Source organism: Protopterus annectens, chromosome 3.part1 (genome assembly GCF_019279795.1).
Source record: "Protopterus annectens isolate FY-2018-M chromosome 3.part1, PAN1.0, whole genome shotgun sequence".
Classification (NCBI taxonomy): domain Eukaryota; kingdom Metazoa; phylum Chordata; order Ceratodontiformes; family Protopteridae; genus Protopterus; species Protopterus annectens.
In genome coordinates, this window is record NC_056732.1 from 47,761,310 (window position 1) to 47,779,512 (window position 18,203).

At 39.4% G+C, this 18,203-nt stretch overlaps 1 protein-coding gene across 3 annotated transcripts in view; it reads right to left on the reverse strand.

The window, feature by feature from the left end:
* Positions 1-10,798, reverse strand: part of ESRP1 (epithelial splicing regulatory protein 1) — a 627,793-nt gene extending 616,995 nt beyond the window's left edge. For all 3 annotated transcript variants that reach the window (XM_044066542.1, XM_044066541.1, XM_044066543.1), the window contains exons 1-2: positions 10,519-10,798; positions 10,032-10,160 (exon numbers count right to left, since the gene is read on the reverse strand). In XM_044066542.1, coding sequence (XP_043922477.1) covers positions 10,032-10,160; positions 10,519-10,656 — 267 coding nt within the window. In that variant the 5' untranslated portion in view covers positions 10,657-10,798. The remainder of the gene's footprint in view (positions 1-10,031; positions 10,161-10,518) is intronic.
* Between the last annotated feature and the right edge of the window lie 7,405 nt (positions 10,799-18,203).

Below are 18,203 nucleotides of genomic sequence, written 5' to 3' on the forward strand. Positions count from 1 at the left end.
ATCATCTAAGGCCAGCTTCGAAAGAAAAATTGCACAAGACGCTAAATACAATCACAAGGCCTTCTTTAGTTATGTCAGAAACCTGGGTGGCAACTCCCAGATATGCTCCTAGTTAGTACAAAAATGACAAAAAATACACTGAACCCACAAACAATGCCAACATCTGACAGACAGGTTCAGTGCAAACTCCCCCCCCCCAAAAGAACAAATGTCTATCCCAGAGTGTAGCCTCCCTGATATCACAGATGCACAGGTGAGAGCTGCCCTCTCCAAAGCAAAAAACACAGCATCAATGGGACCGGACGGTGTCCCAAGCTGCATCTTATACGAGCTCCAAGAAGAACTGAGCCCTCACATAAAGTCACTGTTCAATCTCAGCCTTACTACAGGATATGTACCCAAGGAATGCGTACAGCAACAGTGGTCCCACTCCACAAAGGTGGTGCCACAACTGACCCCAGAAACTATCACCCTATAAGCCTGACTAGCCTGGTCTGCAAAGCTATGGAGCGTATCATCCATTGGGAACCTCCAAACACTGGATCCTACCCAATTCGGCTTTGTTAAGGGCAGATCTTGCCTCTTGAACCTGGTTGACTTCTTTTGAAACAGTCACCAAGGCTATAGATTAAGGGAAGGTAGTCAACACAGCCTACCTGGACCTCGCAAAAGCCTTCGACACAATACCCACTCGGGCATCACAAATAAGCTCACCAGCTTAAATATCAACCCCTATGTCACAAGATGGGTTGCAAGCTGGCTCAGGGATAGAACCCACATGGTCAGAATTGCATGTGCCATGTCAGACTCTGGTGGCATCCCACAAGGCTCAGTCCTGGGACCTCTCTTGTTCAGTATATATTTCTCCGAGGTACAGGCTAACATGGGAGGACTATGGCTGACCAAGTTCGCAGAGGACTGCAAACTGTGTGCCATAATCGACTCACCGACTGACACAAGCATCCTCCAAAAGGGTCTCACAGAGATGGATAACTGTTGCCAGAGCTATGGCCTAAAGCTAAATGCCAAAAAGTGCATAATCATCCCCTTTGGGAAAAACAAAGTGCCCACAAATTACCACATAGGTGGTAATCCATTAAGTACGGAAGAAGTAATTAGGGATTTGGGGACCCAAGTAGATAGCAATCTCTCCTTTGACAATCATGTTGCCAAAGTGGTTAGAAAGACCTTCTATATAGTCCACCTTATCACAAAAGGGTTCACATCTAGATCAAGAGAGGTCATTGTGCCCCTCTACTCATCAGGCCCATAATTGAATACAATGTCTCATTTGGGATGTACCTTACCAGACACCTGCAGCAACTGGAAAGACCCCAAAAGTACCTCACCAAGAGGATAAAGGGACTACAGATGCCCTAAGCAGTTAGGCTAAATAAACTCCAGCTCTACTGAGTTGCTTACCGCCTACTCAGAGGTGATCTGTGCCTGACGTATAAAGGCATGTCCAACCCATAATTAATGGACATGGCCCACCTCAGGAAATCCAAATCCCTTAGAGCTACATGCTCCAGGGACTTAAACCTCAGCACAGAAATAAATAGGACATGTTGGAGGGACAGATTCATATCCCAGAGGCTCCCCTCACTCTGGATCAAAATCCCAATCCATGTTAGGCAGAGCCCCTCAATGACCCTCTTCAAGAGGGATATTGACGAGTGGATGGGAGATCGTAGGTTTACCCCTGGGATCTCTTCTGTGTCCCTACTAGACAGAGGCACAGTAAACTAACCTTAAAAGGGCTATCTTCTGTGACCTACTATACAGAGGCACAGTCAACTAATCTAAAAAGGGTGGTGAAAGCCAAACACACTCTGGCTAGGCTTATAAATGCCCTAGGGCAGATAGCCTAGTATCAACCTATGAAATCTCTTAAACCGAAAAACAATTATCTTAAACCGAAAAACAATTATCTTAAAGAACTACACCATCATTACATAAAAGCAACATTCAGTAGAACATAAAAACATAGCACTTAATTTGAAATGTTAAAAACTTCATCAGTTTAAATCTATTGAAATATGTCTAGTGTAAAAAGCTCCCTATTCTCCAGTATGGGTTGAAGTGGCACCCTATCATTGAGTCCTTTTCCTGTGTCTGCCCTCAGCCTCATAATCCACCAGGTCTTATGGTTTTCTATGTGGGAAAAAACAATAGGAAATTCCAATTTAGAATTAGGGAACATTTACAGAATATTAGGAACACAGTCTTAACAAATGCCCTGGCCAAACATGTTTCGATATACGGTGTTAATCATACTTTTAGTCATGGAGATTATTACACACAGAACGAAAGATAAGGAGATCTTAACAACACGGAAACATCAAAGACCAGATGGATAATAAGGCTGAGGGCAGACAGGAAAAGGACTCAATGATAGGGTGCCACTTCAACCCATACTGAAGAATAGGAAGCTTTTTTACGCAATGCATATTTCAATAGATTTAAACTGATGAAGTCTTCAATAGATTTAAACTGATGAAGTCTTCAATAGATTTAAACTGATGAAGTCTTCAATAGATTTAAACTGATGAAGTCTTCAATAGATTTAAACTGATGAAGTCTTCAATAGATTTAAACTGATGAAGTCTTCAATAGATTTAAACTGATGAAGTCTTCAATAGATTTAAACTGATGAAGTCTTCAATAGATTTAAACTGATGAAGTCTTCAATAGATTTAAACTGATGAAGTCTTCAACATTTCACTTAAGTGCTATGTTTTTATGTTCTACTGAAGATTGCTTTTATCCAATGATGGTGTAGTTCTTTAAGATAATGGTTTTTCAGTTGATGAGATTTGCATTTTTAATGTAATGAGCATTTATACCCGTGATGTCCCCGAGAGTCTATTGAAGTAGTGCATTGCCCTCGAGAGTCTATTGTCTGATGAAGTAGTGGGTTGCAACTATATTGAATAAAACTGGATATACTATTTGCGTTATTTTTCAGCTGTTGTGGGGTGCTCTGTTTCAGTTGCTTGTTGGCATCAAGTTTCAGTTGTTACCTAGAATAAAGTCAATACAAAAATACATTTCTGACTTAAATCTTTTCTACCTCAGTTGGTGAGGTTTGGAATAAGCTCCCGTCAGACATAAAACATTATCAAAGGTAACAGGATAGTTAAATCCCTTCCAGCCTATGACCAGCTGGACATGCAGCTATACCATCATCCCTCATGCTTCAATCCCTTGCTATACTGTCCTTCTCTGTAACTGCTAGAGCCATCAACTGATTTGAGTCAGGAGTCCTTTTTGCTACTACAGCTCCTAACTGATTAGTATCAAAACCCGCTTTAGAAGGTTTACTTTATAATACATGCAAGTATATACTTCACTTTTTTATGTTGCAAAGTTTTGGACTAGGATGTCTAGATTACTGGAATAGGTCTCTCTTACTGTTTTAGAGTGGTCTTCCAGGGACTCTAATGAAAAAGGGTCCTCCCAGCTGGACAGTTCCAGTTACTAAATGTAAATAAGACTCCAGTCAAATTTATAGACCAAAACAGATTCACCTTTAGTTGACTTAAATCACAAAAGGGAAACAGGAAGGTTGGCAGAGCTACTGCCTCCCACATTAACTTCATAAACCCATACTGTTAATTATGTTCACTTCTGCAACATGCTTAAATTTGACAAAAGCTAGTTACTGGTTCTTCTGCATGACCTGTGTGCGAGATGTTAATAGCACACTAGTTTAAGGGGTTACGCAAGACTAGCTTAAATTGCAGGCTTCCTGTCACAAATTGTTTTAATAATCCCAACTGAGAATGTAAAACCTCCAAGAAAATATTAAATAGAAGGTTTACCATAAATAAATGCTCAGAAACAGGTTGCTTCCATTGCACTTATCTGCTTTCTCTTTGGCACATCACAATAATCAGAACAGAAATAAAGGAAACAATATGCCCAAAACATAGTCAGCACTACCAGGTATGCAGAACCACACCATTGTACTACAGTCCATAACAGAAATGGAAAAGCACTTTGACAGACATAAACCTGTGCTACAATGTATAGTAAACAGTACATAGACTAGCTTATATTATATATAGTCCAGCATAAACAGTTCTACACTACACAAGGTATAGGCACTGGCTGGTAAGAAAAGTCAAGTAGAAAGTTTACAGAAGAGAAAAAGGCTGACCAGTGTTTTGTCTTTGAGATGTATTGCTTTCTAACATACACATTATTAATACACTAACAAAGGCCGACTTGTACAAATTAATACTATTAGTGGGTCACCTACTGCTGTACTGTAAATAATGCAAGTGGGACTTCTCAAAAATGGAAACACTTGTTGAACATTTAGGAACAAAAGCTAAACCCTGTTGGGCATGGTTGTAAATGGGAAAATAATCATTTATCATGTTTAGAACCAGTTTAAAGATGTGATTTTAGTTTGAAGTCTTCCTATTGATCAAGTATATTGAAGAACTGGTGACCCTTCAAATTCTTTGGGTCTTGTAATTCTATTATAGACAAACATCCTATCCAGAATTAGTGTCTCATGTACCCTTCAAACAAATACTAGTACAGGTTCAATCTTCCCCATGGCTATGAAAGGGAGGACAAGAATAAATTGGGTGTTTTGTCAAATGTATGAAGTACTTCTAATATAATAATTTGCCTGATGGCCATATAATCAAATACTACAGAAATATAAACTAGAAGAAGCGATCCAGCATATTAAGCCAAGTACAGCCACCTACAATAATTCAATCTTACCCATGTATCACTTTAAGAACCTGGGCTACCAGTAAAAATATATGGCTTACTGGTCAGCAAAAGCAGAGGACCACTCACGTTTTCTACTCCTGTACTTGTAACTTCTTTATACTGAAGCATATGGAGTAAAACTAGCTTTTTTGTCTGGGTTCTCACAGGCAATCTAAAGGTAGCAGAGTAGATCTGGAGAACTTTATTTTCATGATTCGACCTATGATATGCTTAAAGGGAAATTCCACCTAAAAAGTCTGATTTTTATCATCACCTTTCCTTTAAGCCAATCTCAATTGCCATTTACAAAGGAAACGTCACTTAAGCAGTACTTGGCACTGTAGTCTGACTGAATCCATTGCAGCATTTTCTGCCATTTCACAAAAAGGTATAGCGGTATGCAAAATATTTCCTTTAGGTGTTTGTCACATAAAAGAAATTATAAAGCCAAGGAAGGGCAACTACAATCTCAAGAAAACAAATGAAATCTGGTTGCTAGACTATTTAATGACCGAACAGTGAAAGTTAAGACACTCATGACTCTCCAACACCTTTTGTGCTCATCATTGCTACCAGTCACACGTGGAAATGTTACACCTCTGCTAGAGGATATAACTTGCCACAACAATTCTGAGTCAGAATGGAAAACACACACTTCCAAAACTAACATTTTAAAAATTATTGAGCTGGAAACTAAATATGTCAAAAGATAGACATGCTCTCGTCATATAACTAAATACATAAGAATGCACAATTATTTCCCCCCTGTAAATAGTGGAGAGGTGCTGCCAGAGTAATGATTTTACTCAAGCGCATTATGGCCACATAAAATTACAGCAGGGAAGAAACAAATTACAACAAATCACAATTATATTAGAATGCCAGCTCTGTGGGTTAAACCATGACCTCTTGTTTTAAATCGTGACCTGGGTACTACGGAAGCCAGATGGAAAGGGTAGAATTGAGAGGCCAATGCAGAGTGGCCATCTTACAGAAAACGTCAGTCTGTTGTAATACAGACATCTAGTGAAAGCAGAGAGCTGCAGCAAGGCAGCACAAAGGGCTGGAGGCAAAGCACCCATCAACAAGCATGTTCACTCTCTGTACCTGAAACTATAGCATTTCACAAAGCTATGCATGCGTCAGTAACAAATATTGTGAGAATTCTGCTCATCTAGACTACTACTGTGGCAATGGACAGTGAGGATAAGGAAAGAATAAGTCCAGGTTAACTAAAGGATGATGTAACACTGGAGAAAACTGCCAGGAACCAAGTAAAAGAAAGATTCCATTAAAAATCTAAATTTTGTAGTACAAAAAAATTAGAAAATGCCACTTAGTTATATAGGGACATTAGTTCTGCAGAAAAATCATGGTGCGTTTTTGGGTGTGCTTGACCTTAAAAGCTCTCCATCAGTCTGTTTAACTCCACTGGGATTCAACAAGATCAGAAAACAGGTCAAGCAATGAGAAATGCCGACTGCATAAGCCCCTCATAGTTCCACACTAAATTCAAAGTGTACTGACAAGTAATTCAGCAAGTATTTCAAAAGCATGTTGCAAAAGACAACATATGGATAATGTACTTAACAGCTGGCACTGTTCACCGGACAAAGAATCACTTAGCTCTCTATATAAAAAATGACACTATTTTGGACAGGTCACGGTAGAAAAATAAAACTAATGTCTACATCAGACCTCTCGGCTGTCCTCATTTTAAATGGCTCTTCCCCATTTCCAGGCTGGATTTACCCCTGCACACAATTTTCTGACCTACCTCTCACTCAGTTTTGAGGATGTCTAGTACACCAAAAACTATACAACTAACATATTAGTGACACCAACAGTTTTAAGAGGACACATCTGACATCTCCCTTTTTCAGAAGCAAAAATAAATGAGCTTTACAACAAATTCCAGATTTTACACCATCTCAATGATGAGGTGCTTAATTTTCTATTTTATATTCAAGTTTTATGCTAATTAGATATCCAGGTTTTGGACTGGACATATCTACCTTTCAAGGGCCTATGTTCCGATTTTCAATATCTGCAGGTTTAAAAGGTATGGTCTACATGCAGACAATTTTATTAAAAGCAAAAGAAGTCTGCCACAAGTATAAACACTTTAGGTCTTGGTAACTTTTCAGAAACTATATTGATTTTTATCCCCCACCCCCCCCAAATAAAAAAACACACAAAATGAATATATTATTGAGACCATTCGACACTTTATTTTAAGGATGCCTCCAATAATGTTGCCCTTATTTTGCCAACCCAGTTAAATCAAATGTGAAACGTAACTGTTCACTTTAATCCCCATAACCACAGTAAATACAAACAAACCTAAAAAGTTAGAGGCAGACTGTAACATAGACTTAGCATGGACCACTGAGCAAACATGATTCAAAGCCTCAGTAAATACAAATCAGATGCATGCATGTGCACGTCATTAACTACCTTAGTCTTGAGCGGTCACAATTTCCTTTCTCTAGTACTTTTCTCCTTATCATGATCAATTAAAATGCTTTTTATTTACTTATTTTGCTGTTGACTCAAAGATTCATTTCAGTTAACACCTAGGTTAAACTTATAATGATACAATCACACTGCTACCGCTCAAACTTTAACTTCTCGACTTTGTTACTGCACAGCTTAACCCTACTTTTAGTATATAACCTGCCTACATTTTTTTTTATTCAATTTTAGTAGTCGTGTTTTCCATCTGCTCTTTGCATCTCACTGCCTTCGATTACTGTAACAAGATTATGGCTAAAGATGGGCTTGTGTCCCAGTCTATTTAGATTTAGCTGCTCAAATAATTGTACACTTTCAGTCTAGCAAAATCATGTTTTCATATGCACATAAGAAATGGAGACTTAAAGAACCACGTTTAATAGTATTCAAAATATAATGGGTTTGAGGCTTCACAAAAGTTAGTAAACCGCCAAGATTTTCAGCATTAACAGGTAAAAAAGTGTGTGCTTGAAAAATCAAATAATTTAGAAACTACTACTGCAGTCCCCTAATTTTCCAAGTTACACATGCATAACTTAATTTTCTGCCACAATGTACTAATCGCTAAAGATTATCACTTGGGTTTGCCTTTAATTCTCACTGCTCCCGTTAAACCCATTTCCTACAGAGTCCAGCCTAAGCCAAGCTAAACTAATCATTCATATATTCTACATGCACCAATATACGTTTAATGTTAAAGATTACAAAAGTCAGTGATGCAAAACCCAGGAGGAAGGGTCTAGGAAAAGCTCTTTCAAATGGCAAAAACTATGTTGAAAAGCCAGATCACTGGCCATGCAATGTATTTATATGGCAACTGCCATATTTCCTTTGCTATACTACAACTGACATCTCTGTTTTACAGCACATGAGAAATCATTCTCCTAAGCCATGCAGCTACCATCAGTCAGCTACAGGTAGGTATCTGGCCTTGTAACAGCCAATAACGTCTGCTGACTTTGTACCTAAAAAACTCCCAAAGTCTTTTTATCCATTCCTTCCATCTAGCATACTGTGAGTGCAAAAAAAGGAAGACTTCAGTTTGACCTGTAATGACAAATGCCATGGTAACATAAGTAGTTTGTACATTGGTACTAGATCCATAACGTCATTCACATCTCTAAACAGAAAGATACTTCTAAGCATAAAGCAGTTCAGCAAAGATGGTGCTCACACAAACACTAAAAACATTGTGTTAATTAACTGAAGTGTTTACATGGGCAAACCACCATCACAAGTACACCAGTCAGCTGAAGAAAAGGCACAAGTCTGGGGTTTCAGGTCAGCCAGACTACTATTCCACATGAGGCCCTATGAGAAGCAGGTAACCCTGGAATTCCTGGATCCAGTACATTCACAGTAGAATGGTGGGTGCATGCATGTGTGGGGCAGGGTTTAGAATCTCATGGCCAATAGGACCTTGAGTGTTGCATCTGTATTGTGGGTAAACATGAGACAATTTTACAGAATCTAATACACCACTTACATCCCAGCCAGAAGCGGAGTGGGGATATTGGGAATGAGTCAGTAAAACTGGAATACAATCCAGCTCTGTTTTAAAGGGCCAACAATCTTCAAAAAAAATTCAAAAACAACAGAACTCAATCTTTATCACTATACAGAGGCAAATACCAATAACACAACTGGCTAAACACCTCCAGCTAAAACTATCCTCACAAGTCAATGCACAAATTATATAAAAAATCTGAAGCATTCTTAGATGTGCCATTCCATCTATTCTTTTTTTATATTTTCTTAAAAGTAATTGTCAATCCTTCCAAAACTTTGGTCATAGATATCTACTGCACACTCGTACCTAGGCATTTCTGCCTTGGTTGTTGGTCAGACTATTGTGTAGTAAGAGCTCTTGTGTTCCCAAAAACTTTAACAAAACGATGCATGATGGAAATTACCCACCAAAAAAACTAAAAATCACCATCGGGACAACAGAGAAAGCAGAGGGTAGAAACATACGATAAACACAAAGGCATTGCCAAATATGACACAACAAAACACAGGTGGCACTCACTGTTTTGGGAAATTATTTTACTTTCTATACAAGATTGATCCAGAATTAGGACCAAAAAATGCTGCCCTAACCCACCTTTTAGAGATCAACATATAATGGTCAACAACTTGTATTATAGGAAGCAGCTACACCTTTCTCTGTTTGACATTAATCTGTCACATTACAGTGAGGAAGGTAACAGCAATGAACTGACAGAGGTTACAAACAAAAACAGGCCTGCTTACTGATTTTGCAATCACAGTAAGTTATATGTCTGTAGGACATGCATCCTATTTACATACAAACACCAGGATGTCAGAAACTGCTAATACAAACAGTAGAAGGTACACATAAGTTCAACAGAGTGTGTGAAACAATCATCCATCACTAATCAGAGGAGCTAAACAAGCTGGGGTGGTCCCAACACTCCACAAAGCAGAGAATGGGGAATTAAGAAAACACAGCCTTGGATGGCAACATTTCCTTAAGAGTACAAAATGGGGGGTATACACAAAATGGAAGTAAAATAACCTAAAGTAGAATAAAAATGAAACATTCAGCCAAAATTCCCCTCTGGCAGATTTTTTACCTCATCACAAAAAAGGATCAGATTTGCATATTATATTTCAACATAGCCAATAATCTAGAACATGCTACTGGATATAAACTGTGCTCGTTAACAAGGCACAGCCCAAAAAGACAAAAACAGACCAAGCAGGTGAACAATTCACATATGCGCGCACACACACACACAAAAAGAGAGAGAGACAGTCACCTGCTGTAAAGCCACTTCCAGGGGTTGGGCTTGGGATAGGTCTTCCAGCTGTAAGCCTGTGTCATTAGTGCAATCCTCAGACAGTTCCAGTTTGTCAGGCCTTACTATTACTTCATGCAAGCTTCCCACCTGTAAAACACAGAAAAAGATTAGCAGTGCCTAGTTGTTGTAGGTTTTCATTACCCATAAAGCTATCTAGGAAAAGAACTACATTTCACTTAAAAAAGAGAGGATGCTGTTCTTGAAAACTGCCACCCACCAGGGTAAAGAAAGAGCTTGGTTGTCACCAAATAAGTCACATAAATGCATTCAATACCCTCATGAAGCAGAACTACAAATGGAACAGACATAAAACTTCTCCATCAAGTGGGTGTTGGTTACTTTGAAACTTAAACGAAAGTTTGTGAAAGAAAGAGTTGTCATGTCAAAACTCTGCTTAGAATATTCCAACATATCAGTTTAAACATGCAACAAATCTAAGCAGTACCTTGTTGTGAATTAAATCTACGACTTGCCACACCAGCTGAACTAGTTCGCTTTCATCCGATCCCAGTTTATTATTCCCATTGGCACCGGCTGTTGTCCCAAAAAAAATCACCAGATAGTCCAGAGACGCCGTCATCATGAAAACAAGGATTAAGACAGAAAGAAATAAAAGCACCAACTATACAGAAAATAAACTTCCCCTTGGATAAAGAACCCTCACCTCACCCTAAAATAAAACGTGCAGGGAGAAAGTCACCCAATGCTCACAACCACCCTGATGTAATTGTTATTGAGGAGGCTTTACTACCTGCCTTTCCTAATACTTTTTGCTGATTGGTGATTGCGTGCAAACCTATGCAAAAAAGGTTGCACCCCCAACAGTTTCCTACTGGCATGTTTCTTTTTTTTTTCTTTTCCTTTTCCCACGTGGTGCAGGTAAAAGCTACCTGTGTCTACGGGGAGAACGCAGCGCTATTGGTGCTTTTAAACTGGGACGTGGCAAAGAATCCATAGAAGTAGCATTCCTCTGCTAATTTGGAAGTTTTGTTGTACTTGATGACTTTTCTGCGACAAGATTGGCGTTTCATCTCTGCACTACCTAAACTTGAAGCAGATACGTTATTTAACTGATTAGCACATAGAGGTAAATTAGATTGCTGTGGTACAAACGTTTCCTGATGCTCCGCAAGTCAAATATGCAAAGCTCATTCCTTTGAAATGATAACCATTTTTGCTCCCACCCCCTTGGGCATTCGTTGCTTTAGATCTGCTCCAATTGTTCATTTTTACCCCAATGCCCTGGCATTAACCCATAGCCCCAGCTGGGACCGCACTATCAGTGAAACAAGATCAGGTGGGAAGATTTTACACCGTTAAAACAAGTACAAACGTAGACTTGAACCTCCCGAGTATTTAACAAATGTTTTCTTCTGCTTGGTATAGCTCTCCAATAATTAGGGTCAAATCCAGAAATAATCAGGGGTGCTTTTAAAATAATTTTGCTATTAAAACTTGGTACATTGTCAGAATAAGCAAATGGAAATTAATATAAATGTTCTTATAATAACACAAATTAGTTATAGATTTATTTTATAAGTGTAATTCACCTCCTTTTTCTCCAAAAGGCATCAGTTTTAGGAGGGATTAAGGGGACAGAGCTAAAATTGACTCAAAAATCAAGGGCGGTTGAGCGGAGGTATGCTGCTTGCGTTGATCAAAATAAATTCTCGCATTCATTTTAGAGAAGTATAACCTCCTTGCCAGCCTAGAACAATACGAATGTGCTGCTATAAAAGTGGATCAGAATGCAGTAAAGCTACAGGCATCTTAGGTAATTGTTTTACTGGGGACAGATTAAATAATAATAATAACTTTGTGCTTGGTAAGGTAAGGCAAGGCGTAGGTTTAGTAAACCAGTTCCACTTCTGTGATAACTTGCCTTAAAGACCCGTTTCTGGCAGGATGGGTTTCTCAGCCTAGTTGTAACATTGTTATAACTCCTGTTACATTGTTACAAATGCCACTGCACCTGCTTCACATTATGATGTGCCCCAGTTGTTAGAGAAAGAACTTCAAGGTCAGTACGACACCAGCAGATCCCAACCTGCCAAGCTGTTGCTTCCAGCTATGAGGTGGAGAAAGACGAACCAGTCTGACAGCATTGCGGGTTCCTGCTGCAGGAAAACCAACTTTTTTTTTTTTTTTTTTTTTACAACCTCCATCTGCATTAGTTTGTCACTGCGGTGCTACTTCTGGAGCAAGATGTGTTCCTGTATCGGTTTGTGTTTCTACGTTTATTTAAGCAGCTCAGCTGACAATTTAGTTTCTTTGTACTGCCGGATACACGAGGCAATTTGGTGCTAAGACCCTAACAGTAAACACAGAATCCAAGTGAGAACTATTTAAACAACTGAAAATAGCTGTCAGGAATACATATTAAAGACGAATCTTGGTATAAATCACTATCCTGTGGCCATACCTCTCAACCTCTTAATGCAAAAAAATCTGTACAAGACTTGACAAACTGGAGGTACAAATAGGGACATATTTTAAATATTGCTCTTATAAACTTTTAGACAGTTGCTAGAGTAACAGGATTTGTTTGAATATACATTTTCTGAATGACCTGAAGTCTGAAACTCAAATGTATGTCATTATTTAGTGACTACAATCCTGAAATCATCCCAGTGATTTGCCAGGAAACTAGAGGAACAGGCCAAAAGTATGAGGCAAAAATCTGGACATTCTGCACAAATCTGTACAGTTGAGAGGTATGCCTGTGGCTGTCCTACACATTTTCATTCATATTTGACAGGTTAGCAAACTCTTAAAACTGTTTTCCATTTCTTTGACCACAGATTATTATTGTCTTTTTTTATTATGGGAATAGCTAGCAATACACAAAGTAAGCTTAGGTCTATGCATTCATTTTTAAGGGAGATAACACTTTGTTTAACATGCCCACACCACATTTCTTGGGTTTAAACACATGTATGAAATTAAAATTGTATAACAAAACTAACAAATAACTTTATCCATCCAGTGTGATTTATGCTTGTTGTATTCCTAGCTATTAGACTAATTTGCTGTATCTAATTCCATAGTCTTAATGAAATACCACAGAAAAAAGGGCAATTATGCTACTACTTGTGCAGAAGTGGAGGGCAACAATCAGGATGATCGTGTACAAAAACAAACTTTGTTATACCCTGTATATGGTAAATGCTTGTTTGGCAATATTTGGAAGAAATGTCCACGGCCGTATATTTGGTCATCTGTACAAACTAAGTAGATTGTGGGATGTGAAGTGGAATTCCCTACCATGTAATTCACCAGCCAAATACTTTCAAATCTCACTTGAACAATCCCTAAAATAACTCCTGGCTGTGCTCTTGTTCAACCCATGGCTAATACCAAAACTCAAAGCACAAAACTATAGCCTGAGCAGTGCTAAACACCTTTCTGGACCCAAATACTTTCAAATCTCACTTGAACAATCCCTAAAATAACTCCTGACTGTACTCTTGTTCAACCCATGGCTAATACCAAAAGTTAAAGCACAAAACTATAGCCTGAGCAGTGCTAAGCACCTTTCTGGACTACAAATTTCCTATCTCTCTGCATTTTGGTCTCCTTACATTTTTCTTTCAACTCAGTGTCTCTAACATTACCTCCCACCTGAAAGAAATCGAACTCATTACTAATCACCTGTAGCATCTCGTCTTCTCATAGCCATATCACACCCCTGTAATATTACACACCACCTCATGTACCCTTGGAACCTAGTTAGTCATGAGAGCAAAGTGGTCCACAGACTCTTTTCAGATTCTTCCCTGGCCATGTGACAATTACAGATAAAAATAAAATAGTCTTTGTCATCAACCCCCTTGTTTACATGTGGTTGGGCAGTCTCATCAAAATTAGTCGATGTGACCACATCACTTAGAACCAATGTTTATTGAAGCAAAAATATTTACAAATAATCTTTTGGACAAGAATACAAACCATGTAAAAGAAAGCAAGTATTAAAATAGATGTGTAAGTGTGACATGAGTAGAAGGCATAATGTCAAAAATATTTGTAAATGTAATATAAAAAAGGATGAGTTAACTGACCTACAATCAATTTGTTCAGTATTTTACAGTTCACTATTAAGTCTTGTACTAGTAAATACAAATTCTGTCTCAAGAATGTACACAGGTTATGGACTACACTGTAACCCTGATGATCAGTATTTTTCTGTTGCTGTACGTATATGACACATTGTAGATGTTTGTGACTAGCTTATGCCTCTGTTCTGAAACTCTAATCCTGTATCACGTGTATTCTGTTGTTGTGAGTATCAGATTTTTAAAAATTTTTATGTGGAACTTTACTCTCAGGAATTCCACTGAAAAGAGTCATTTGTTCAGCCAAACTTTCACAATCAAAAATGGATGCAAATAAGTAAATAAATGTGCACAGAATACAGGCTTATTTTATAGGTTCATAGGTTGGTACTAGGCTATCGGCCCTAGGGCCTATACAAGCCTAGCCATAACAATTCCCTGGCTATTTCTTCCCACACTATTTACTGCCCTGGACCCCTGTCTAGCAGGGCGACTGACGTGATTCCCGGGGTGAATTTCCTTTCTCCCATCCAGTCATCAAGGTTCCTTTTGAAGAGGGCCAAAGAGGAGCTCTGCTTGACATGTATGGGCAGTCTATTCCAGAGTCTGGGGAGTCTCTGGGTCAGGAACCTATCCCTCCAGTATGTTTTGTTTATTGTGATGACAAAGTTTAAATCACTGGAGCATGTGGCTCTGAGGGATTGGGATTTCTTTAAGTGTAGCATGTCCAACAGCTCTGGGTTTGACATGGCCTTGTATGTTAAGCAGAGATCACCTCGGAGTAGACGATATGCGACAGAGTATAGCTGGAGTTTTTTAAGGCAGTCAGCATAGGGCATCTGCTTTAGGCCTGTGATTCTTTTAGTGAGGTATTTCTGCAGACTTTGCAGTTGTTCTAGATGTCTTGAGAGGTACATACCAAATGGGGCGTTGTATTCTATAATGGGTCTAATGAGGCATGAGTACAGTGGGACAATGACCTCCTTTTTTCTGAATGAAAAGCCCTTAGTGATGAGGTGTGTCACATAGAAGGATTTCCTGACTTTTGTGGTGATGTGGTTATTGAAGGTGAGACCACTGTCCACCTGTGTCCCTAAGTCTCTTATCACACTTGCAGTGTTTAGTGTACTGCCACCTATGTGGTAATTCATGGGTACATGTTTTTTCCCAAAGGGGATAACTATACATTTCTTGGCATTGAGCTTGAGCCCATGACTCTGGCACCAAGCATCTGTTTCTGTAAGGCCCTTTTGTAGAGTATCGATGTAATTCGGGGATTCAATAATGGCTCCCAGTTTGCAGTCATCTGCGAACTTTGTTAGCCAGAGTCCCTTAGTGTTGGCCTGTACTTCAGAGAAGTAGATGCCACACAAGAGAGGTCCCAGGACTGAACCCTGAGGTACTCCACTTGTCACTTGTCTGGAGCCAGATTTGGAGTCAGCTACTTTTACAGTGTGGGTTCTGTCAGTAAGATAGATAGTTGGCAACCCATCGAGTGACGTAGGGATTAATGCCCAGCTTAGTAAGTTTATCTATGATTCCAGAGTGGGGATGGTGTCAAATGCCTTGGTGAGGTCCAGATTGGCTGTGTGGACTGCCTTACCCTCATCCACGGCTCTGAAGACTGATTCGAAGAAGTCAATCAGGTTCAGGAGACAAGCTCGGCCCTTCACAAACCTAAACTGGGTGGGGTCCAGTGTTTTAAGGTTGCCAATGTCTTTGTTTAAAAGTTCCATGATAATACGTTCCATGGCCTTGCAGATCAGGCTCGTCAGACTGATGGGGTGGTAGTTCCTGGAATCCAAGGTGGATCCCGGTTTGTGGAGTGGGATAACTGTAGCTGTGCGCCACTCAGTGGGCATGAAGCCTAAGGTGAGGGTATGATTAAACATGACACTTAGGTGAGGTGCCAGTTCATTTTGTAGTTCATGTAGTACACAGTCCAGGATGTCATCTGGTCCCATGGATGCTGTATTCTTAGCTTTGGGGAGTGCGTTTTTTACCTGTGTGGCCATTATTACCGGAATTTGGTAATCTTCCGGTATTGAGATGGGCCATTTAGGGGGTGAGAGGGGGGTGAAGTTGGCACTGAATTGATCAGCCAGGATATTGACAATATCCTTGGGATCAGTATATTTAATGCCATTCTGTTGTAGCTCAGAGCAGATCTGAGCATTGCCAGTTAGATTCTTGACAGTTATAGAATGCCTTGTGGTTGTCTTTGGAATCTTTGGCAATTTTATTTTCGTAACTAGCTTTGGAGGATTTTATGCGGGATCTCAGCTTCTTACTGAGGCTGGTAAGGGAGTTTTTTTATCTTGGGATTTTCCTCTTTTCTGCAACAGTTTCTTCCTTTTTGTTGTAAAGTTTGTTTATGGCCGGGGACCACCAGATTGGCTTCCTTTTATTTATTTATTTTACATTTGTTGACCAGGATTGTCTGACTGGATATATGTCCATTTTCAGCAGAGGCCCAGGGAGAAAAGCTCCAAGATAATACACATTGAACATTTAGTAAATGCTAGTTTCAAGCAGATTACAGTCATAAGCAATGCCAGCATTTAACATATATAGTACTAACTTACTATAAAACACTTTACAAAACATAACATTATCTTCAAAATTATATATACATAACATTACATTCAGGTTTAAGACACACTGAGCAGCAGTTATACAATTGACCCTTCCTGAAATGGTGTGGTAGAAAACAGTTAGAAGTAGTTGAAGGTAAGGCACCTAAGTAATAGAGAGGTCACTAGTCGGGGTTAGTGCAAGGACATAACCAATGAGATTTGAAGTATTTCTTGAGTTTGTTTTTGAATCAAGTTAGTGAGGGTTCTAGAGTCAAGTCACCTGGGAGTCTTTTCCATGTTTTTCCAACAGAGTTGGCAAACAGAGTCCTCAGCTGAGTAGTTGGATTTGTATGTTTGAACTAGAAGTCTAGTGGATGATCTCAGTGGCTGGGTGCTGGTGTAGGGGCTGATAATATTTTTTAGTTCAGGTGTATTTTCTGGTTGGTAAAGGACTTTATGTGCCACTATTAGCTGGTTGAACTGCAGTAGGCTAGGCAGTTCAAGCCATCCTAGGCGATTTAGGTTGTGACAGTGGTGTGTCTGGTAGGCTGTGCCAGTAGCAGATCTGGCAATGTGGTTATAGTAGGAAGATAATTTATTAAGATCTGTGTTATTTAAGTTGGAGAATAGAGGTGAGGTGTAGAGAAGAGTTGATAGTAGATGGGAACAGGCAATTGCAGTTCTAGCAAGTGGGGTAAGGAAAGGTTTAATTCTGTAAAAGAGCCAAGTTTTTTATTAATGGTTTTGATAGTTTGATTGATATGCGCATCAAACTTCAGGTTGTTATCAACTATGACACCCAGTCATTTAGTATGGGCTTCTGGGGAGATTATAGTGCCATTGTTAGCGGTTATGTTGAAGGATGGCAGGGGGGTCCTACATGTGGGGGAGAAGAGCAGCTTAGTTTTGTTGGGGTTTAGGATTAGATGTTGATTGGAGAGCCATTGTTCCACTGTATTAAAGGTATTTTGGGTTAATGTGAATAAAGTAGCTGGTGAGGTGTCAGAACAATCAAGGTGGAGTTGTCCACGTATTGAATGCAGGTAGCATCTATGATGACTGAATGAAGGTTGTTGATAAAGATGGAGGAAAGAAGGGGTCCTAGTATCGAGCCCTGGGGGACTCCTAATGTGATGGGTAGGCGAGATGATAGCTTGTCCTGCCATAGGACTGCCTGTTGTCTGCCCTGCAGGTAGGAATGAAACCACTGGAGTGCATGGTTGTTTAAGGAGAAGGCCTTCAAGGTACTTATAAGCATTTTGTGGTCGAGCATGTCATAAGCCTTGGACAGATCTAGAAAAAGTGCTGAGGACAGTTTGTTATTATTGCGGTTGTAGTTAATGATGTTAGAGAAAGAGAGGAGGGCAGAAGTAGTACTGTGGTGTGGCTCAAAGCCATGCTGAAAGTTGGGCATCAGCTTGTTCTGTCCTTTATGGACATGGGAGATTTTCCATATAGTGGGTACAGTAGCTTCAGATATAGCTCTGTTGATCAAGATTGAG